The 23,076-nt window shown below is 37.1% G+C and overlaps 1 protein-coding gene across 50 annotated transcripts in view; it reads left to right on the top strand.

Annotated features, from left to right (window-relative positions):
• LOC122491369 (ABI family member 3 binding protein) overlaps positions 1–23,039 on the top strand; it is a 264,385-nt gene extending 241,346 nt beyond the window's left edge. For all 50 annotated transcript variants that reach the window (XM_043594021.1, XM_043594029.1, XM_043594028.1 and 47 more), the window contains 6 exons: positions 1,230–1,338; positions 17,322–17,401; positions 18,335–18,364; positions 19,155–19,316; positions 20,515–20,637; positions 21,859–23,039. In XM_043594021.1, the coding sequence (XP_043449956.1) occupies positions 1,230–1,338; positions 17,322–17,401; positions 18,335–18,364; positions 19,155–19,316; positions 20,515–20,637; positions 21,859–21,974 (620 nt within the window). In that variant the 3' untranslated portion in view covers positions 21,975–23,039. The remainder of the gene's footprint in view (positions 1–1,229; positions 1,339–17,321; positions 17,402–18,334; positions 18,365–19,154; positions 19,317–20,514; positions 20,638–21,858) is intronic.
• Positions 23,040–23,076: the final 37 nt, after the last annotated feature.

Genomic DNA, 23,076 nt, shown 5'->3' with positions numbered 1-23,076 from the left:
TCTGATTTAATTTTGAATTTTTAGAAGGATGGTCATACAGAATTAATCGGAAAGAGCCATCCTCCTTTTTTAATTTTTAAAATATACCATTAAAAATCCTTCCCAAATTAAAATTGATAATTATGTCTTCTAGTCTTTCCATAGTTTGAGTTTTACTTCCAGTCTCCATCTCCCACCTTTGGTCTTAGTGTTAATAGCAGAAATCCCCACTAAATTGCCACCCTTTGTGGCTTTTTCCCACTTTCCCTGATGACTACCACTTGTATATTTCTTCATACTTATGGAGCTGATTTTGAGTAGGGTTTGTTTCTGTTTTCTATTTTTCAAGTTTTGAATCTTCTGTGTGACCTTGTCACATACATTAAACTCCAATTAAGAGGTGGAAAAGCCAATTAACAAATTCATAAATTATGTTCTTAATCTGAAAGCCCTTCTCTTGATTAGCCCTGTAAGTTCATAGAAACGTGTCTTTAGGTGAAATTTATGCAGATCTCCATTCATAATTTAATGATTTTTTTTAAAAAACAAGGGTTATTTTCAAGGAGGCATATGTAAGCAGTAGGTACAAATCTTTTGTAACTAATGTAAGCAGTAGGTAGAAAAATTTCGTAATTCTATAGTTCCCAATAATGAACTGTCACTCATTATTTGGTTAACTGCTATTTGCTGGATGGTATTAAACCCAAAGATATATAGATATAGATGATATAGATATAGATATAGGTATAGGTATAGATAGATATAGATATATAGATATATTTTTGCAGCATAACCATGTATGCAGTGGTCTTTTCCCTAGCAATATAATAAAGCCCCACAGAGAAGAAACGTGCCTTCTACTTAAGTACCATTTCTCATACAGTACTTTCCCCACACTGGGTTTTTCAACAATGACAGACTATTTGATTTGCCTAGCAAAATCATTAGTTACCAGTATCCAAAGATACCACAGGTTCATCATCAGTCTTCACAGTTACCAAGCCTTTCATGTTCCAGTAAAGGGAAAGTAGATGTGATCAATGAGCAACTCCCAAAATGCTTTGGGACCTTTGTCATCCATTGGCCATCCCCATCTGCAAATTGCTAATGTATAAGATCAGTACATCTCAGTAACTACAATCTAAATTGCTCACTTTTATGAGAGTGACTTTATGATGCTGTTAGCCTTAAGAGCAATTAAGTCAGCCAGGACATAAAGACAAGTATTTGTTGGCTTTTTCACTTTTCAGAATATGAAGTTATATCCAGAGAAAATGGGTCATTCAGCGGGAAGAACAAGTCCATTCAAATTACAAATCAAACCTTCTCCACTGTAGAAAATCTAAAACCAGATACAAGGTAAGCCACCTGTGCTCTTACGGGTGAATTCTGACAGTGCATAAATCATCACCAAAGGAATGAAATGACATCATCCATCTCTGTCATAAGGGACAGTGTAGTTTGCATTTCATTCTTTGGCTTTCTGTGCATAGGAGTAGATACCTCTAGAGTCATGTTTTGCAAATACACAAATTATTGGTGGGGATACAAGAGCTGACAAGATGGTCTTGTAAGTTAACACTATAGGTGAGAACATTGAAAAATAGAGGATCATTAATATCAAATGTTGATATTAAATACCAAAATCGAGAGAAGGGAAATTCTGTGGATGAGACACAACTGGAGTGTGTAGGATGTAAACTAAATGTGAAACAGAAGAATTTGGCTGGCATGCTGGAAAGAAGAGGGCAAGGATATAAAAGTTATGTAACAAAAGTAGATGAAAGTTGTGATAGTTAATGCTTAAAATAACTACAGACCATTCCCAGGCATAGTGGTCTTTTCATTTTGGGTCTTTTTATAATAAACAAATGAGAATCCATTTTTGAAAATAGACACATATATTATTACCGATGCTCTATAATAAACAATTTTTCTTGGCATCCCTTATTACCTATTGGTACCTGGTTGTTTACATTACTGTATGGTTTTGTCATTTCTTTTTAAATCCAAAATATCCAACATTTTATCGGCTCATTGTACTGGAAGAAAAATAAGGGCTTTATGCACTTCTAGAAATGTAATAGGGAAGGTTTTGTTTTGTTTTACATGACTAAATCATCAAATTTATTGTTCAAGGAAATTCTCAAAAGGATACAGCCAAGAATTTCTTTAAAAAAATATGTACTAAATTCATTTGGGGACTAAATATCACTCTTTGTGGAAAATCAATTTCTTTCCTCAAATTCCAAGACACTATTTGAAAACTATGCTTTCAGTTAAAACAAAAACATCTTCACACTTTACGTTCTAGTGCACCAAGAAACATAGATCAATTTTCAGAGAGACACAATCAGGAATTTTTCCAGACTGAATACTTCATAGCTTGATAAGGACCAGCAGAGGCAAAGACTGGAACTCCAGCATTAGAAAATTTTTTCATAAGTTTTATTTCTATCTTCCATTGTCATCAGTTGATTGAATTAAATCAGGTATTGATTATGACATTCAAAAGAGCCTAGTAAAGTTCTGACAACAAGGAAACATAATCTTTTCAGGAAAAAAAAGAAGCATCTAGTTAATTCTAGATGGTTTGCTGTGTATAAACTGTAGTCCTATACTATAAATATAATACTTTCCACAGGTATTTTTTTCTTTAAAGTTCTCTATTTTGAGTTGTAATATGGAAAATTTTACAACTGCTAATTTTTTTAAAGGATTTAAGGTTGCCAAAATAAGCATGTATTTCAGTAAAAACTCATTTGATGATCTTGGTTCTGTTTCCTTAGAGATTAACAGGGAGAGACTATTTTTAACATATTTTAAGGAAAGAGTAAAGAAGAAAAAGTTATTTAATTTGGACTTTTTATTTTATTTTTTTTAATTTTTTTTCAACGTTTTTTATTTATTTTTGGGACAGAGAGAGACAGAGCATGAACGGGGGAGGGGCAGAGAGAGAGGGAGACACAGAATCGGAAACAGGCTCCAGGCTCCGAGCCATCAGCCCAGAGCCTGACGCGGGGCTCGAACTCACGGACTGCGAGATCGTGACCTGGCTGAAGTCGGACGCTTAACCGACTGCGCCACCCAGGCTCCCCTAATTTGGACTTTTTAATAGGTGAATTTGGGCTTACAGAACATGGAAGTTTTTTTCTTTATAGTTTCTTGCTTTTTATGCCACTTAATATACTGAAAACATATTGAAAAGCATCTAATTTCTAAATATTCATTGTGTTCCTTTTCTGAATTAGGCTACCTTCAAATCTTCACCTTCAAAGTTCACCTATGACTCATGATCATATGTAGAAAATAATTATTTAAGTGACATTTTAAACCTGATTTGTTTGTAACAGGTTTGTGTTTCTACTCAGCTAACATTTATTAAGTGCCAACAGTGTTCTTGGTGTGGTGACCACAAAACTGAATAAACATGGTGCCTGTCCTTGAGGACTTGAGGTAGTGGGGTAGTCTTTTAGTAACTGATTATTCTACACAAAATGGTGAGAGCTCTGGCAAAAATATATACAAGTTGCAAGGGGAGCACAGAGTGGGTGACACTTTGCAAAGTCTGGGGAAATTGGGAAAACTTTGTGGAGGAGGTGACACCTGGGCTGAGGCTTAAATGAAGAGCAGGAAGGAGTTAGCTAGGTAACTGTGGTAGGGGAAAGAAATGTCAGAGAAACTAGCATATGTTAGAGCAGAGGCCCAAATGGTATGGTTGTATGCAGTGAACAATCAGCTACTTCCATGAGTGTGAGAGGTGAAAAGTAAACAGAGGCAGTGGAAGCAACGAGAGGTAGAAGTCATGTTGTGGAGGGCCTTCTCTGCCAGATCAGAGAACTTAGTCAAGAGATGGGGAGAGCCAGAAAGTTGCTAACTGGGAGTGACTTGCTCCAACTTCAAATTTAGTTTTTTCCTGACATTGATTTAGTTGGAATAATCACTTTTGATACTAGAGCTACTTATAACGAGTAACAGTCAGTAGAATAAAGCTAACAAAAAGAACTTTTTGATAATGTCTTGCAAGAGTGCCATTTTGGCATCTTGCCTATTTGGCCAAATAGGTGCATAAGACAAACGTAACTTTGGGCTAAGCTGCATTTCATTCTGGAATCACAGGACTAGTCATGGAGTTCACATCTAGCTTCTGCTATGAATTGTTGTAGGACTTATGCTAATTGTTTCTGGAGTTTATGTCAGTTGTAGGAATTACACTAATTGTTTCTGGAATTTACAGCCATGTCCCCTTTATCTCACCCTAAGATATGAATCTCATTTGTCACTCCTGTCCTTCATCAGTGGGTCTTCAAAGGAGGGACCCCTAAAACTATCCTCATCTCAAGACAAGCAAAGCTCAAAGGAGGCCCTTTCTGGAGTCATCTTTGGGAAAAAGTAATCTTAAGTGTAGGATTCCCTGAAATCAGAATCCCATGCCAAGTTTTTCCAGTTGGCATAAATTTGGCTTATTTATGTGTCTGTATTTGGCTTATTTTATGTTATTTTGAGAGTTTCATATAATTGAATGAAATCCAGTTCAGACATAAAGACTGTTGATAGACATATATATGATTTGACCAGGATTATACTGATAGTCCCTAATGGGTCATGATTTAAAAGTTGTATATCAGCAGTTTGAAAAGCATTTCCCCACTGGGAGCAGATATAATACACATGGATATAAAGGTGCTCTAAGGAAAATTGTTTAGTCTACAATGTGTGGAGCCTTGTGGTGTTCAAGTAGTTTAGTAGATCCCAGACCCCAGTGAGTAGGAATGCATTCTATGTTCTCTTAACAGGTATGCTAGAGATGAATTTGTCCACTTAATGAGCAAAAAAAAAAAAATGTTTTCAGCTGAAATATTAAAGTTATGATTTGAAACCTCTATTAATCAAAATAACTTCATGAGTTAAGTAAGAATAATTTGAAGTCAAATTATTTCATTTAATCTGATATTTCTGAAGCCTAGAAGCACCTGGGGAAACAAAACTAACAGCCATGAAACAGCTGGACAGCATCACAAGACAGCATAAAAGATCACATAGGACTTACACTGAAGTTCTGCAATTTAGAAGAGAAGAGAAGGCCTCCTGCAATACTTGAGACTAGAACTTGATGGTAAAGGATAGAATTGAATAGAACAGGATGGCAAGAAAAGAAAGAGTAACAACAGTATCGTTCTTTCAAATCAAGTCCATGTGCATGACTTCGGTGAAATACAAGTAGTCCTTAAAGTTACTACTGACAGCAAGGTTACAGCCAGAATAATAAAATTATGAGTTCCAAATTTAAGTTTGTAGGTTTTTTCGATGTAAGCTTTTTCCATACTATCTTAAGTTGTTAAGGCAAGATTTCTTTCCATTATATCTTTTCTGCCCAGCCATGATCCAAGATTAATGCTAATAAAAGACATGCTATAAAATAAAGAGGAAGTATGTACAGCATGCAGCCACCAGGTGGTTTTTATTACCTGTAAAGAATGACTTTAGTCACATTTCAGTGCCTGTTGAATTCCCAACAGGCAAACTTTGAGTTATAGTTGGTAAAATTCATCACCACCACCACCCCAACATGAGGTTCTCGGATACCCTATTTGAAAAGCTAGAAGATAATAAATTCTGAAAGAATTACTGTAACTGTGTTCCAATTTCAGGAGACACATGTATATAATTTATTTTAGTATCATTTTCCATGATTTGTCCTGACTAAAAATCATGAGATGTAAAAACAGGTGATAATTACAGGGTAATCATTTATTACACACTGAAATGGGTGGAGTAGAGCTTGGCATTAGAACATTTAACCCAAGAGAGTCAATGCAGAGAAAATAGATCCCCAGAGCTTTTTAGGTAAAACTTTTAAATGTTCACACACTAGAACCAAAAGCACAGTGGACTGTGTTACCGTTTCCTTCTCACAGTGTATGATCACCTTCTCCCTGCCTGTTTTTACATTTTAGCCAGGATTTTTACCTCTTCTGCAAAAGCTCAAAAAATAGCCACAGGAAGGGACACTAGTAGCTATCTTGCTGAAGAACAGTTTGGCTGCATATGTGTTGTGAGATGTTTCCGTCTGTAGGGAGTGAAGCCCCAAGGCTGCTCTGGGCCAGCAGGCTGTAGTTCCAAAGGTGGCACAGTGGGGACTACCCCAGCCTTGCCAACAGATGCTTGCAGGTACAATGGGCTTTGGTCATATATGTGCACAGGGAACAGGGGTGTGGGAATGGAGCCGTAACTATTTAGTCAGATGAAGCAGAAGAGATGTGCTAACAGAGGCACAGTGCTATGACACAACTCCATCTCTTTCTTTGCAAGACCCCTCTCCTACCCCCTACCCCTAGAATGCAAAGAAAATAGAGATACGTTGGTGTCCACCTGAATCGGTACCCACCTAGCCCACTCCCCAGTATATATTTTCCACTTATTTCCCCCATGAAACCTCAGTGTGTGGCTTGTGTTGAGCTAAAAGAAAAATAGTAAGAAGAGCCTCTCCAATCTATAGCCAACCACTTTGTGTGTAAAGACAACTATGATTATTTTTAGTTCTGTGAACAGAAGAACTGATAAAGTATATGACTTAAACAGTAAGTCTTGTACCACTGCTTACGGGGACAGGGAGTGTGAGGTAAATTGATCTTGAAGTCTCTCCCACCTCTAAAATGATACATTCTTATGATATCCAAAGACATGGGGCGCCTGGATGGCGCAGTCGGTTAAGCATCTGACTTCAACCAGGTCATGATCTCGCGGTCCGTGAGTTCGAGCCCCGCATTGGGCTCTGGGCTGATGGCTCAGAGCCTGGGGCCTGTTTCTGATTCTGTGTCTCCCTCTCTCTCTGCCCCTCCCCCGTTCATGCTCTGTCTCTCTCTGTCCCAAAAATAAACAAACGTTGAAAAAAAATTAAAAAAAATTAAAAAAACAAAGACATGCATAGAATCAGTGGGAAACTGGAACTGACATTAAAATGAAAAGCTAGGTTAAGCCTTACAGCAAGTTGAATTGTCCTTCTATTACAGAAGTAGAGAAAGCATTTTTCTTTAAGTCTGTGTCTGTGGCCTCCAATTTGTTTTCAGACAAATTGTTTCTATCTCATATTTGAATAATCCATTGGTAGGCTGGACAATATAGATGGACACACATAATTGCTATACAGTAAAGACAAACAAAAAGCCCTATAATCTCTTCAAGTGAGCCCTTGTCTCCTCACTTGACTAAAAAACTAAAGAATCCATTGCGTGTACCAGATTTACATGTGGCCCGGCAATTTCCACGCAAAATGTATTCTGTCTGGTAATCAAGTTCACTTAACCTATTCCTGTACTTCTGTCCTCTGTAGCTTGGGAGGATTCTAGAGAACAGCTCTCCTTCTAAAATTAAAACATACTAAAGTTTCCTATAGCTGACAACAAAGACAGTTTAGGAATATTGTTTATGTTGTTTGATTTAATAAAATCTTGGCTCAAAAAGTAAACTGGAATAGAGGCAGCAAGTTCTCATAAACTATAAACCTGGCTGAACAAAGCAGGCATGTGGAATAGCCATTATACCCTTATTCGTAGTGTTTTTGTGTAGTTCTGTTTCCTGCAGATTGTATATTAACTTTCTTTTAAATTTTTTTAATGTTGATTTATTTGTGAGACAGAAACAGAGCATGAGTAGGGCAGAGAGAGAGGGAGACACAGAATCTGAAGCAGACTCCAGGCTCTGAGCTGTCAACACAGAGCCTGAGTCGGGGTCCAAACCCACCAACCATGAGATCATCACCTGAGCTGAAGTTGGACGCTTAACCAACTGAGCCACCCAAGCACCCCATTTGTGTATTAACTTTTAAATGTCTTTTCTCAAGGAGTAAAATAAGCTACTAGAGCATTAGGCACTTTACTGAGTTTTATTGTAGGTGTGGGCAGCAGAACAATCAATTTCACCATTGAAGAAAGAAATTGAAGGGATTGCTCAGTTTTACAACTTTTCTTCTGGCAAAAAGGCAGCTAAGAACATGGAACTCCACTAGTCTATAAAGAGAGCAATTATTTTCACATAAACATATTCTTTTAATTACTTTTCATTTAGAATTCCTTAGTATCTGGGTGTGGCGGGGGAGGGGGACATGCCAGAAAATCTTAGCAATACCATAGACTTGGAGTGCAGCCCAGATCTGGAATTTCTTGTCCCCGTATAAATGAGAGATACAAGAATGTCCGTGAGGACATGCTTGGTAACTGGTTGATGATACCTCATGCCTGCTGATACCTGCTCCTCTGACCTTTGTCCCTGATTAGAACTTCTTTATCCTCTAATAGTATCCCTCCGGCTCTGCCACTTTTTGCTCCTTCTCTATATTCCCAGGTGAATACAATGTCTGTATATGGCAGGTATCCAGAAATGCTCATATAACTAATTGATTGGATTTCTCTTTCCCTATTTGAGGGCCTATTACTTACATTTTCATATTCTACTTTTCCATTTCTTTCTCTCTGACTGAAGCCCCACCTGAATAGGGCTCAAATATTTCAAGACTACATAGGGGTAAAATTAGCTAACCAAACCACTCAAACCAACAAGCAGTTACAGAGTGGCTTCCTTTGCCATGCAGAAGCTTTTTAGTTTGATATAGTCCTACTCATTTATTTTAGCTTTTGTTGCCTTTACTTTTGGTATTAAATCCAAAAAATCATCACCAAGACCAATGTCAAGAAGATTACCCACAAGGTTTTCTTCCAGGAGTTTCATGGTTGCCGATCATATATTTAAGTATTTAATCTATTTTGAGTTAATTTTGTGTATGGTGTAACATAGTGGTCCAGTTGAATTCTCTTGCAGGTAGCTGTCCAGTTTTCCCAACACCATTTATTGAAGAGACTGTCCTTTTCCCAATTGTATATTCTTGTCTCCTTTGTCATAAATTAATTGACCATATATGTGTGAGTCTATGTCTGTGCTATTATGTTGCATTGATCTATGTGTCTGTTTTTATCCCAATACTATACTGTTTTTGATTACTGAAGCTTTGTAATACAGTTGGAAATCCAGCATAGAGCCTTCAGCTCTGTTCTTTCTTAGATTGCTTGGGCCATTTGGGTCTTTTATGGTTCCTTACAAATCATAGGATTGATTGTTCAATTTTTGTGAAAAATGCCATTGGAATTTTGATAGCAATTGCATTGAATCTATAGATTGCTTTGGATAATAGGGAAATTTTAACAATATTAATTCTTCTAATCCATTAACATGGATTATCTTTCCATTTATTTGTGTTTTCCTCAATTGTGTCTTATTGTTTTCAGTGTACAGATCTTTTACCTCCTTAGATCAAGTGATTCCTAAATATTTTATTCTTTTTGATGCTATTATAAATGGGGTTGTTTTCTTAATTTCTCTTTCTGAAAGTTTACTGTTGGTATATAAAAACACAACTGATTTTTGTATGCTGATTTTTGATCCTACAACTTAACTGAATTTATTTATTCTAACAGAGTTTTGGTGAAGTGTTTAGGGCTTTCTATATATAATATCATGTCATCTGCAAATAGAGATGGTTGTACTTCTTCCTTTCTGACTTGGATGGCTCATATTTGTTTTTCTTGCCTAATTGCTCTGGTTAGGATTTCCAGCATTAGGTCAAATAAAAGTGGCAAGAGTGGGCATTTCTGTCTTGTTCTTGATCTAGGTAGAAAGTTTTCAGCATTTCACTGTTGAGTATGATGTTAGCTGTGGGCTTGTCATATATGCCCTTTATTATGTTGAGAAGCATTCCCACTTTACCCACTTTGTTGAGAGTTTTTGTCACAAAAGTATGTTGAATTTTGTCTAATGCTTTTCTGCATCTATTGAGATCATATAAATTATCACTTATGTTGTTAATGTGGTGCATCACATTAATTGATTTATGGGCATTGAACTGTCTTTGTATCCCTGGACTGAATCCCATTTGATCATGGTCTGTTCAGATTATCTATTTCTTCATCATTCAGTCTTGGTAGGTTGTATGTTTCTAGGAATATATCATTTTTTCTACATTATGTAATTTGTTGGAGTATAATTGGTCATAGTAGTCTCACAATCCTTTGAATTTTTGTGGAATCAGTTTTAATGTCTCTTCTTTCATATAGGATTTTATTTCAGTCTTCTTTTTTCTTAGCTACTCTAACTAAAGGCTTGTCAATTTTATTTATCTTTGGAAAAACAGCTCGTAGTTTCATTGATCTTTTCTATTGTGTTTCCAGTTCCCTATTTCATTTATTTCTGTTCTGATATTTGTCATTTCCTTTCTTCTACCGAATTTGGGCTTAGTTTGTTCTTTTTCTTGTTCTTTTAACTGTAAAGTTGGGTTGCTTAATTGATACCTTTCTTTTGTTAATGTGGACATTCACCATTATATATTTCCCTCCTCACATTGCATTTGCTGCATCTCATAAGTTTTGGGATATTGCATTTCCATTTTCATTTGTCTCAAGATATTTTTTAATTACCCTTGATTTCTTCTTGGACCCATTGGTTGTTCAGGAGCATATTGTTTAATCTCCATGTATTTGTGAATTTTCCAATTTTCTTCATATAATTGATTTCTAGTTTCTTACCATTATGGTTAGAAAAAAAAATGCCTGATTTGATTTGTTTTCTTTAATTTCTCAAGACTTGTTGTGACCTAAAATATGATCTATCCTGAAGAATATTACTTGTGTGCTTGAGAATATGTATTCAGATGAAATGTTCTGTAAATGTCTGTCAAATCCGTCCAGTCTAATGTGTAGTTTAAGTCCAATATTTCATTACTAATTATCTGTCTAGACAGTACCCCTGCTTCTTTTGCTTTTCATCTGAATGATATATCTTTTTTTCACCCCTTCGACTTTAGTCCGTGTGTGTCCTTAAAGCTGAAGTGAGGCTCTTGTAAGCAGCATTTACTTGGTTCTTATTTTTTGTCTATTAAGTCACTCTACATGCTTGGATTGGAGAATTTAGTCCATTGACATTTAAAGTTAATTATTGACAGGCAGGGACTTACTATTCCTATTTTTGTTCATTGTTTTCTGATTGTTTTATAATTCTTTTGTTTCTTTATTTCCTCTTTTGTTCTCTTCCTTTTTGATTTGATTTTCTGTAGTGGTATACTTTGATTGCGTTCTCTTCATCTTTTGCGTATCTACTATAGGTTATTGATTTTGTTACCATAAGGCTTACATAAAACATTTATGACAGTCTGTTTTAAACTAATAACAACTTAACTTCAAACATAAAAAGAGCTCTACATTTTTCTCTCCCCTCCACATTGTTTTTTGATGTCAATTTACCTTTCCTTACATTGTTGTAATCGTTAACAACTTGTTGTAGTATAGTTAATATTTTTCTCTTTTAACCCTCAAATTAGAGTTATAGGTCATTTACTGCACCATGATTAGAGTATTCTGAATTTAACTATGTATTTACCTTTACCATTGAGTTTTATACTTTTAGATGTTTTCTTATAACTAATTAGCTTCCTTTAGTTTCAGCTAGAACTCTCACATTTCTTACAAGGCCAGTGTAGTGGTGATAAATTCTCAGCTTTTGTTTGGCAAACTCTTTACCTCTCCTTCAACTCTGAAGGACAATTTTGCTGGTTAATTTGTTTTTTGTTTTTGTTTTTGTTTTTGTTTTGCTTGTTTGTTTTAGTTATAGCATGTTGAATATATCAGACCACTCCCTCTGGCCTGAAAATTCTTCCTGAAAAATCTGCTGATGGTATTATGGAAGTTCTTTGTATGAAACAAGTTGCTTTTCTCTTCTTTTAGATTTTCTCCTTGTATTTAACTTTTGACAGCTTAGTTATAATGTATCTCAGTATGGATATCTGTAGATTCTTCTATATGGAACTTCTTGGACTTCCAGGATCTAGATGTCTGTTTCTTTCCCCAGGTTTTAACAAAAGCTTTTAGCCATTATTTCTTTGAATAGCTTTCTGCCCCTTTCTTTCTCTCTCCTTCTTCTGAGACCACTATAATGTATATCTTGGTCTCCTTGATGGTGTCCATATGTCTCTTAACTGTTTTCACTCATTTTCATTCTTGGCTCTTCTGATTAGATGGATTCCACTGCCCTGTCTTCAAGTTTGTTGATCCTTTTTCTGCTTGATCTAGTCTGGTTCTGAACTCCTGTAATGAATTTTTCAGTTCAGTTATTGCATTCTTCCACTAAGTGTTTTCTCTGTGGTACTTTTTAAATAGTCTCTCTTTGTTGAAATTCTCACTTTGTTCTTGCATTTGTCTCTTGATCTTGGTAAGCATCTTTATGACTGTTATTTTGAACTGTCACATATATCACTACCTCTGTTGAGATCTGTTTCTGTTGACTTTTCTTGTTTTGTTTGGAACACATTCCTCAGTTTCTTCAATTTCCTTGATTCTTTGTTCATTTCTACATATTAGAAAAAACACCCACCTCTCCCAGTGTTGGTACAGTGGTCTTGTATAGGAAATGAATCTCTTCAATCAGCGCAGCCCAGGCTTCTAGTTGTCCCTCAAACTTCTGAGGTTGTCCAAATCAACTTCTTTGTTGTTAGTGGCTCACAGTAGCTGAGGGTGCTCTAAAACCCATCAATGTCCCAAAGGGGAGAATTGCAGTCACGACCTGGATACAGACTGATTATCAACTGGACCCTCAGATAGCAGCTGGGATACTCTTTACTTAATACCCCTCCAGAGAGACACTGGAAGATGGACATTTTTGCCTGCTCTCTCTGTGCTTGGCCTGGGATATAGTCATTGGGTAGAAGTGCTCTTGTACCTGTTAACTGCTTTGTGTGCTACAATATTATGGGACTGAAGAATGCAAGCCTTGTTGGTTCTCAGAGCCAGGCAACTGGAGTTGGGGGTACAGGGAGGCATTCCTTGAACAGCAGCCACAAAAGCTGGGGTGCCAGAAATTTGTGCAAACTCCTTCCAAGGAGATATTGGAGACTTGGTTTTACTGTTCCAGCCAGAGGGAAGGGGCAGGGAAAATGTCCACCAGTTTCCCAGTCTTTGGTGAGGATTACAGCCAGCCAGTGCATATGTGTTATAGTTAGAAGCCTGCCCCTCAGATAACAGCTTTTAACACATGCAAATAAACCTCTTTCAGGAAAAGGCTGATGGTACATGAGTGGTTTTGCCTGTTCCCTCTTTGTTGAGTCCTGGGGGTTTAGCTGGTTAAGAACTGCTTCTTGGTTACTGTCCTATGGGACTTGTGAATGCAAGCCCTTTTGGCCTTCAGAGCTGGGTGTTTATGGGCCCCATCCCTCAGATGGGAGTTTTAAAAGTTGGGGTACTAGGGGCGCCTGGGTGGCTCAGTCAGTTAAGCGGCCGACTTCGGCTCAGGTCATGATCTCGTGGTTCGTGAGTTTGAGCCCTGCGTCGGGCTCTGTGCTGACAGCTCAGAGCCTGGAGCCTGTTTCAGATTCTGTGTCTCCCTCTCTCTGACCCTCCCCTGTTCATGCTCTGTCTCTCCCTGTCTCAAAAATAAATAAAATGTTTAAAAAAAATTTTTTTAAATAATAAAAGTTGGGGTACTAAATGTGAGGTCCAAACCCTTTACTCCTCAGGGAGAAGGTGGGAATGAGGGTTTTCTCCCAATTGTAGGACACTGTGCCAAGAAGAGGGTTTATGGCAAGAGTGTGTCTCAGCCTTTCCTACCCATTTCAATGTGAGTGTTCTTTCATTTGCCCAATGTGTATGGGTTGCTCGGCTAGTTTCTAGATTTTTCAGAGGGAACTCCTTATACAGCTGTACATTTGATGTGCCTGTGGGAGGAGAGGAGCTCAAAAGCCTCCTCTTTCACTTTCTTAGTCAATTATCTTTGATTTCTAATTAATTTAGCTATCTTTCCTGTTAATTAAATCCATATTTCTAGACTGACCACTTCTCAAAAAGGCAAAATATGTCCTCTCCTTGTTCCATGTGTTTGTTTAAGGCAGCATCTTCTGGAATCCCTCGCCAATTATCTTTTGCTTCTATCCTATGTTGACTCCCCTAACTCCTACATCCTTTTACTTCTTTTACTCCCTCACTTTGTGGTGTTCCTTGAGAAATCGATCTTTAGAATAGCTTATTATGGAAGATAATATTTTTGAGTTTTTACATGTCTGAAAATATCCTCATTTTACTGATACTATTGTTTAGGCAGACAGATTTTTAAACTAAAATGAGGACTTTTGAAGGCACTGTTCCACTGTTTTCTAACTTCAAGGGCTAAGAACTCAAATGTCATTCTGAGTCTGGATCCTTTGGGACCTAATTTCTTCTCAGAAACTTTTATTTTTTAATTTTATTTATTTATTTTGTGAGAGAATGCACACAAGCAGGGGAGGGGCAGTGAGAGAGAATTCCAGGCAGCTCCTGCACTGTCAGAGTGGAGCCTGACACAGTGCTCAAACTCAAAAACCATGAGAACCTGTGCCAAAATCAAGAGTCGAACACTTAACTGACTGAGCCACCCAGCACCTCTCTTCTCAGAAACATTTTAAGATCTTGTCTTTATCCCAATACTCTGAAAATTATCAACTTGTGTGCTTTGGTTAGTCTTTTTTTTTTTTTCTTTTTCTTTTGCTGAGCATACATTAGACCTTTTAAATTTGGAAACCTGTCATTCAGCTCTGAGAAATTACTTTTCTAGGATAATTTTGCACCTTTTACCCTCCTCTCTCTTCTGGAATCTATCGTTAGGTGTTGTATTCCCTGGAATAATCAGATTTCCTTATTTTTGCTCATTTTCATTTCTTTGACTTCTTTGTTCTAGTATTTGGAACATTTTAATTTGATTGTTCAAACCTATTTAAAGTGTTATTCTTTCAAAAATAATTTTCTTCTATGAAAATTTTAAATAGCATTATATGCCTATTCCCTATGTGCAATTGGCATTTTCTCTGAGACACTACTCTTAGACCATTATAAATCTCATGATAAAATATGCTTCTTGAGAAAGATTTTGCCTCTTCAAATATTTTCTTTATATAGGGTTTACTCACCTCAAAATATGTGCCTTTTAGTTTCCCTACTGTTAATTAAACTTAGTTTTAAGTGATTTCTCCAAAACGTGTCAAGTATCATAAGATGTTGGCAAGAAGAAAAAGTAGCTTATGAACATCTGTGGCCATGCTACAAATGAAGCTGAAGTATAAATAACTGTGAAATAGAAAGACGTGGAGATGATTCCAGCAATCAGACTTGGCCAAAGCACAGGGCTTTTGGCAATGGCTTGGTATGTGGAATGCATTACCCACTTAAATCAAAGTCCACATACCTGTTATTTCTTTTTTCCATTTTCCATTCACCATAGTGGTGTGTTTTCTTTTTTTTTTTTTTTTAAAGGTCCTCAGGCCTCTGAGCAAGAATTTAATCTCTAGAGTGTTACATGCCCAAACATCCTTTGTCCATGCAATTTATTTAAATGAGTGGTATGGATGATTTTTTATTGGCATCCTTTTACTGCAAATGATAATGGTACCTTCTGTCAGTTGATAAGTTTACAAAATGCTTTGATGTGCAGTCTCTAACTAAAATCCCTGTAAGTTTTAATCCTCATTGCAGTTTGTAAAAGCAGATGGTAATAGTACAATGATGAAGAGCTTCATTATTCTTTTTTTAGTTTATTTAAATTCAAGTCAGTTAACATACAGTACAGTATTGGTTTTAGGCATAGAACCCAATGATTCATCACTTACATATAACACCCAGTGCTCAGCCACACAAGTGCCCTCCTTAATGCTCATCACCCATTCAGCCCATACCCTCACCCACCTCCCCTCCAGCAACCCTGTTTGTTCTCTGTATTTAAGATTCTCATGGTTTGCCTCCATTTTTCATATTTTTCCTTCTCTTCCTTTTATGTTTATCTGGTGTGTTTCTTAAATTCCACATATAAGTGACATCAATATGTATCTTTCTGACTTATTTCACTTACATAATACACTCTAGTTCCATGCACGTTGTTACAAATGGCAAGATTTCATTCTTTTTGATTGCTGAGTAATATCCTAGGTAATATACAATATCTTCTTTATCCATTCCTCAGTCAATGGACATTTGTGCTTCTCCCATATTTGGCTGTTGTTGATAGTGCTGCTATAAACATTAGGGTGCATGTGCTCCTTGAAATCAGCATTTTTGTATCCTTTGGATAAATGCCTAGTAGTGAAATAGCTGGGTCATAGGGTAGTTTTATTTTTTTGAGGAAACTCCACATTGTTCTCTAGAGTGGCTGCGCCAGTCTGCATTCCCCCCAACAGTGCAAAAGTGCCCCCCCTTTTCTGCATCTTTGCCAAGATGGGTTGTTTTCGGAGCTGTTAATTTTATCCATTCTGAGAGGTTTGAGGTGTTATCTCATTGTGGTTTTGATTTGTATTTCCCTGATGATGACAGCCTCATTGTTCTTAACCAAAGAATAGATTACCATCTTGTACCGTATGTAGAATGATCGATGTGTCTGATATATATAGCACTCAAAAAGTGATTTGTCTTTGTTGTAACGCTAGACTCTGTCATCTTATAGATTCTGGCAGTGTTTTAATGCATTGCCTCAATAGTCAAGAATCTGGGGGCACGCGGGTGGCTCAGTCACGTAAGAGTCCAACTTTGGCTCAGGTCATGATCTCGCATCAGGCTCTGTGCTGACAGCTCGGAGTCTGGAGCCTGCTTCAGATTCTATGTCTTCATCTCTCCCTGCCCCGTCCCCCCTCACACGTGCTCTCTCAGAAATAACATTTAAAAAAAATAAAAGTCAAGAATCTGATTTCCCTGAACTCCATAAACTTCTCCTGTTACTGCTTATTATCCTCTGTACCAAATGAACTGTTGTCCTGTTGTTTACTCATTTGTAAAATGCATTTCCATCTTTTATGTGTTCTGCATTCTTATTCAATTACAAACTTCTCAAAAATGGTAATTATATCCCAAAAGCCTTGTACAAATTTGAGACTCAAAATAGCTGATTCAAGTTGGTTTTACATTCAAAATTACTTTTCCTAAGTGTGCTGTTAAAAGGAACTTAGTTTCAGGCAAATGGCAAACAGCTTTACTGCCTGAATTTCTTAAGAGGATTTGCTCTCTGTATTCTTTGAATGAAATTTGCCAAATATTGCATAGTAAGTTAATGCATAACTCTTAAGCATAGAATCAAACATACCTACAACTCCAAGGGATTTATTTTGTTTTGTTTTTTTAATGTAAAGACATAAGGCCTAGCCTAGACTGACAAGTACTTTTTCTTTCCTCATGCTGCTTCGAGAATATATGTGTATTCACCGTCCTCATGATTTCAAAATAGAATTAGGAAGGAATATTGTTTCCCACCTCTAAAGGATATATCACATTTTTTAAAATTTCTCTCCCACACAGCTATGAATTCCAGGTGAAACCCAAAAACCCACTTGGAGAAGGCCCAGCCAGCAACACGGTGGCATTCAGTACTGAATCAGGTAATCACATCAATTCCCAAATCAAGGATGTAAAGAGCCTCAATGTTTTGCATATGGAGATTGTTTGAAATTCAGCTAAATAAACACGGTGTATAGTTTCTTGAATTTCAAAACAAATTGATCAAAGTAGCTTTAAGAAAATACTACTTACATTTTTTTTTCACTTATTTTGATGTCAAAAAAAGGCGTATCAGTTTAAAAGATAAAAAGTGGGCTCCTTGTAGCTCAGTCTGTTAAGCCTCTGACTTGATTTCCACTCAGGTCATGATCTCTCACCATCATGAGATGGAGCCCCATGTTAGGCATGGAACCTGCTTAAGATTCCTCCCCCCTCCCTTCCCTCTAGTCCTCCCCCACTCCTGCACACAAATGTGCTCATGTGCTCTTTCTCTAACAAAAAAAAAGGAGGGGGGGGGGATCTATACTTACAAACTGAACAAATGCTCCTCTGTATGCTTAAAATCCAAGACTAGAATCAAAATATCAGACACACTGAACCGCGGTACCTCCAGAAAGGGAATTTGATACTTTTTTGATAAACAGCTGTGAAATTTTCTGACCTACATTCCAATTCCTTTGAAAGATAAATCTATACTCACAGCATTATTTGTGTAATTTTTACACCAACTGTACGTCATGGCATTTTGGTAATTTTACCATCAATAGTTTTCTGTCTGAATTTAAAAGAGGAAGCTTTAAAATGGAATGAGCGCTTGAAGAGCAACAAAAAATTCCAAAAGATGCAGCTGAGTACCTGGCAGAAGACTGTCCAATGGAGAACAATTCCAAAACACCCCTTCAAATTGTCTTTAGCAAGAGTGTACCACTTTGCAAGTCAGACTTGACTGTAAGCGTCCACCTTCTTCACTCTGCCACCGAAACACCAGGGCTTACCTAGTAACATCTGACTCTGTGTTTGCTATTTCTCTTCAGCGGACCCAAGAGTCAGCGAGCCAGTTTCTGGTAAGTACCTGTGTCAGTGTGAACACAATACATGCTTTTCTAAACTGATTCAACTAAACAGGCATGGCAGAGTTTTGGTCATGATTTCATTTTCATCCATTTAGTCTTAGAATATCAGCCAGGTGCAAATACTTACCTAAAACATTCACTAACATTGAGAACCTAGGATGTTTGGGGAACAAGTTGGATATTTTGAAACTCCCTGTCATTCGTGTGCGAGGCCAGCTCAAAATTTGTTAAATAAGTCACGACAGAACAACTTCATTTCCACCTTTAATAGCAAGTCACATTAAAGCAGCTGTTTAAATTATATACTGCTACCAAAACAAAGCAACAAAATCTTAAATTTGCTCCTAAAGGGATGCTGGTCTACACTCAACACCTAAACACACCGCTTCTCTCACTAGTGACAGGAACTTAATTAGGGGTTTATATGTTTAAACTCATAGAATGGTTTGAGTCTAATATTTAGCATTGTAGAAAACCAGGTTATCAGCAAGTTGACAATGAACTTTGCAAACTGCTTTCTAAAAAGCATTAAACTGGGGCACCTGGGTGGCTCAGTCAGTTGAGTGTCCAACTTTGGCTCAGGTCATGATCTTGTGCTTCACTGCTGTCAGTCTGGCAGCGCAGAGCCTGCTTTGGATCCTCTGTCCCTTCTTGCTGCCCTTGCTTGCACTCTCTCAAAAATAAACATTTAGAAACAAAACAAAACAAAAAAGCATTTAGGACGGCTCTTCAATACGCAAAGTTGGATGCTAACCTCAAACCATTTGTTCTCCTTCTGTAGCAGGAAGAGATGCCATCTGGACTGAAAGACCCTTTAATTCAGACTCTTACTCAGAATGTAAGGGCAAACAGTATGTCAAACGGACATGGTATAAAAAGTTTGTAGGGGTGCAGCTGTGCAACTCTCTCAGATACAAGATTTATCTGAGTGACTCCCTCACAGGTAAGTGGGGCTCCCAGCTCTGTTTTGAGCCTTGTCCTTCAGGGAATGCTTTACAGCATTCTGTAACTTAGCCTTTTCTATGGACAGCTCCAGCCATTACTTTTCTTTTGAGCAATTTTTTTCTTTTTGAGCAAGATAGTCCTGGAATACTTAGCCTGGGATTCGAGATATGCTATTAGAATGTAAATAATGAAAATGCAACTTGAAACAAAACCATCATGGCAAATTTGAATGTAAAGGCACTTGGCCATATCAAAGTTCCATTTTGTTACAGCCACCAAAGACAGACAAGCCTACTGATAATAAAATGAGTGAAACAATAATCATGGAAGGAAGAGGACAGATTTAATGTTTTAAGTCTGTCAGAGACCAGATCAAAACACCTGACCAAAAGGGTTGTAAATCCTTGATCCAGACCTGATCAGTGCATGGTTACCATGTTCTCTCATATACAGTAAAAATTTTAAACAAATAAGGCTGGCCTCACCATGGAAAGGCAGACATTTGTTCAGGCACTCAATAAGCAGCTACTGTGTTCAGATGTTTTCTAGGTGCTGGGGACAAACCAGTAAACAAACCTGATTCCTGCTTTCTAGCAGCTTACAATTTAGTAGAGACAGACAACTATGTACAGAAAGATTAAAAGAGGTGAGAGAAAATGGCCCAACGGAAGCTCCTTTAGCTGGAATGGTCTCTCTGAAAAGCTAAGATTTGTGCTAAAAAGAAAACTAGAAGGAATCACCCCAGCAAAAATGTAGCGATGAAACACTAGAGGGAGAAGGAAGAGAAATGCAAAGGCCTCTGCCAGAACACGCCTAGCCAGTTCCACTAGTGTGGCTCAGGTGTAGTAAGGGGAAGGTCAGGCAGGCAGGCATAAAATCATGGGTTCTCTTTTGAATAGGAGACTGCAGGAGAGATTTATGAAGAGGGGTAACATTATCTGAGCTGCATTTTAAAGAGATGACTGATCTCTGGGAGGAGAGGGAGAGGAGTAAGAGAGACAAGAGTAAAAGCAGTGGTGCCAGCTGAAGACTTACTCCATACTTCAGTGAAAAGACACTGATGGCTTGAACTGGCGGGGGGGGGGGGGGAGTACAGAAGCAGGGAAGACTTTATCTGAAAAAATTTGATTATTTCAGAATTATCCTTTATCAAAGATAGTATTACTTTATGATGCTTTTAATTTCCGGTTCCTCAGGAAAATTTTATAACATAGGCGATCAGAGAGGCCATGGAGAAGATCACTGCCAGTTTGTGGATTCGTTTTTGGATGGCCGCACAGGACAGCAACTAACTTCTGACCAGTTACCCACCAAAGAAGGTATGTTTTCTGAGCCTCCTCCTAAGCCAGAGGATTTTACAAAGAGAATTCAAGCTGAGGAAAGCAATCATTTTAAAAATTATTCTACAGTATTGCTGCTCTAATTATCTGACTAGAAAAAAAGATCTTCACATAAGACCTTAATAGAAATTTCTCAAATTACCTCCCAGTCCTTAAGACTCTACTCCTTAGAGCTAAAGGAAATTACACACGGACATCTATTAAAGGCATTCTACTCCAAGAACACCTGAATTTGCAAAAACAGCTATAAAAGAGTAGTATTTCCCAATCTTAAATCACTCTTGTATTACCTTTATTGTTTTGTCATACCGAGCACACTGGCGTTTTTTTATTCCCTTATTATTTGCCTTAGAAGTCATTGTATAAACATAATTAAAATTGAACAATTCTGGTGAGTAATGAATAACCACCGTAACTTGCTGAAGACATATTAGCATTAAGTTCCTCGAGAATTCAAAAGACTGAAAATTTAATCCTTATCCAGGCAGGGCAGGAGAGAGCAAATTAAATGTCCACATTACTCAGGAATCACTAAGAGGTTTTTAAATTATTTGACTAGTCTTTTCAGCAACACGTTTTGTTCACTGGTTTTTAAGTCATCTTTTACTAGAAGTTGAAACTGCTGCCTCTTACGAATTGGATATGAAACATACTGCAAATTGTGTGTATTGCCCTAACATTTACATTCACAGCAAAATTTGTAATCATTTGATGTAGCATCCTTAAAGGAAGATTTCACCTACATTTAATTTTTAGAAATTTAGCATTCTTAGAATGACCCTTTGTTTGCTAACACTGTGGTAAACACCACCGTACTGGTCACTTCTTCACAGACCACTAGTCTGTAATGTGCAAAAAGAACACTTTCACAAAAGATGCAGAGAGTATACTGAACGTGGCCAAGACACTCAGAACAAAAAACCCCTCTGACTCCTACCCGCTTTCAGCTTGGTCTCTCAGGCACTACCAACCAGCTCATCCCAACACATAGGCAGGTATCAGAAGAGTTTCAGGTGCCCCTCCTGTTTAGCCAGCCATTACTATCTTAGTAAAGACACCAGGGTCTCTATTACCACCTACTTTCTAAAATACTTTGCTTCACCTAGAGTAACATTCAGCCATTCAGTGACACCCTTCAGTCTGTGAGTGGTGACGGCCAAAACAGAGCAGCTATTAAAATAAAATCATTTTCCTTCTTAGGTTATTTCAGAGCAGTTCGCCAGGAACCTGTCCAATTTGGAGAAATAGGTGGTCACACCCAAATCAATTATGTCCAGTGGTATGAATGTGGGACCACAATTCCTGGAAAATGGTAGATGCTGCAATCATGTTCAAAAGTGCCTTCTGTTCTATCACGGCAAAAAACAATTGGAAACGCTATAGTATTTGTCACATTCATTTAAAGCTGTTATGTTTACTATGTATTAAAGTTTAATAGCAATAGTAGATGTTTATTAGATTGCTGAGAATATTTATCAGGTTTTACAAAATCATTTTAAGAAAACAAGATATTAACAATAACATTTTTAGGGAAGCTGGCTCCCTATTCATGGTATTTTAAGAGATCATTTGTATATTATTTATCACACTGTTGTAATGATGTTTTGAGATACTTTTATAACAAATTTAACATCAAAAACTAATATACTTTTTAAAAAATATTTACTTTTATTAAAGTGTATTCTTCTTACTGGTGAGTTAATTCCATAAATCCCAACTTGGTTTAACTTATTAGATCAAATTATCTTTAGCATTTGTATCAGGGGAGGGGGAGGGTCCTAATATTCATGTTTATTTAAAGTTCAAACTTTTATCAATAGCTAAACAGCTTTTCTGAAGCATTTCAGTAGTTAACCCTTCATGCTGATAAACATTTCCTTAAATCTTTGCAAATTACTGAAAATATTGTTTGAAGCAGGAAATTTGACTTCAGCTGCAAACTGAATATCTGACGTTCAATTTCAAAACACTCATTTTCTTTCTACCCATAAATGTGTTACAATGTCTGAACGTACTTTGTCAAACTGTCCCGTTAAGCAACTGCCTTTATATTATTTTTAATATAATTCTAATGAAGCTGTATGTAGAGTCAATGTGAAGTCTTCCCTACCATTTTACAGGATATGTACTCTACTTTTATACATTAGACCTCTATGCACGAATGTATCAGATGATGTTTTCATAATTTTGTCTAACTCAACCTGTAATGAAAATCTGTTTTAAAAAAGTCCTTCATTTGGAGGATAGGAGAATGCTGCCTCGTTGCCCTTATTCTGAAAGGACCTTTCCTCTGCTCTCCATCATGCTTCAATTTTATCAGTGCTATGTTTTGTATTTTTTAAGCAAGTATAAACTGCAATAAAGAGATGTAGTTTTTTTAAGACTGAGTTCTTCATTTCTGAATGATTCATCTAAGGA

Source organism: Prionailurus bengalensis, chromosome C2 (genome assembly GCF_016509475.1).
Source record: "Prionailurus bengalensis isolate Pbe53 chromosome C2, Fcat_Pben_1.1_paternal_pri, whole genome shotgun sequence".
NCBI lineage: Eukaryota > Metazoa > Chordata > Mammalia > Carnivora > Felidae > Prionailurus > Prionailurus bengalensis.
Note: the sequence above shows the minus strand (reverse complement) of the source record. Positions and strands in the feature narration are given on the sequence as shown.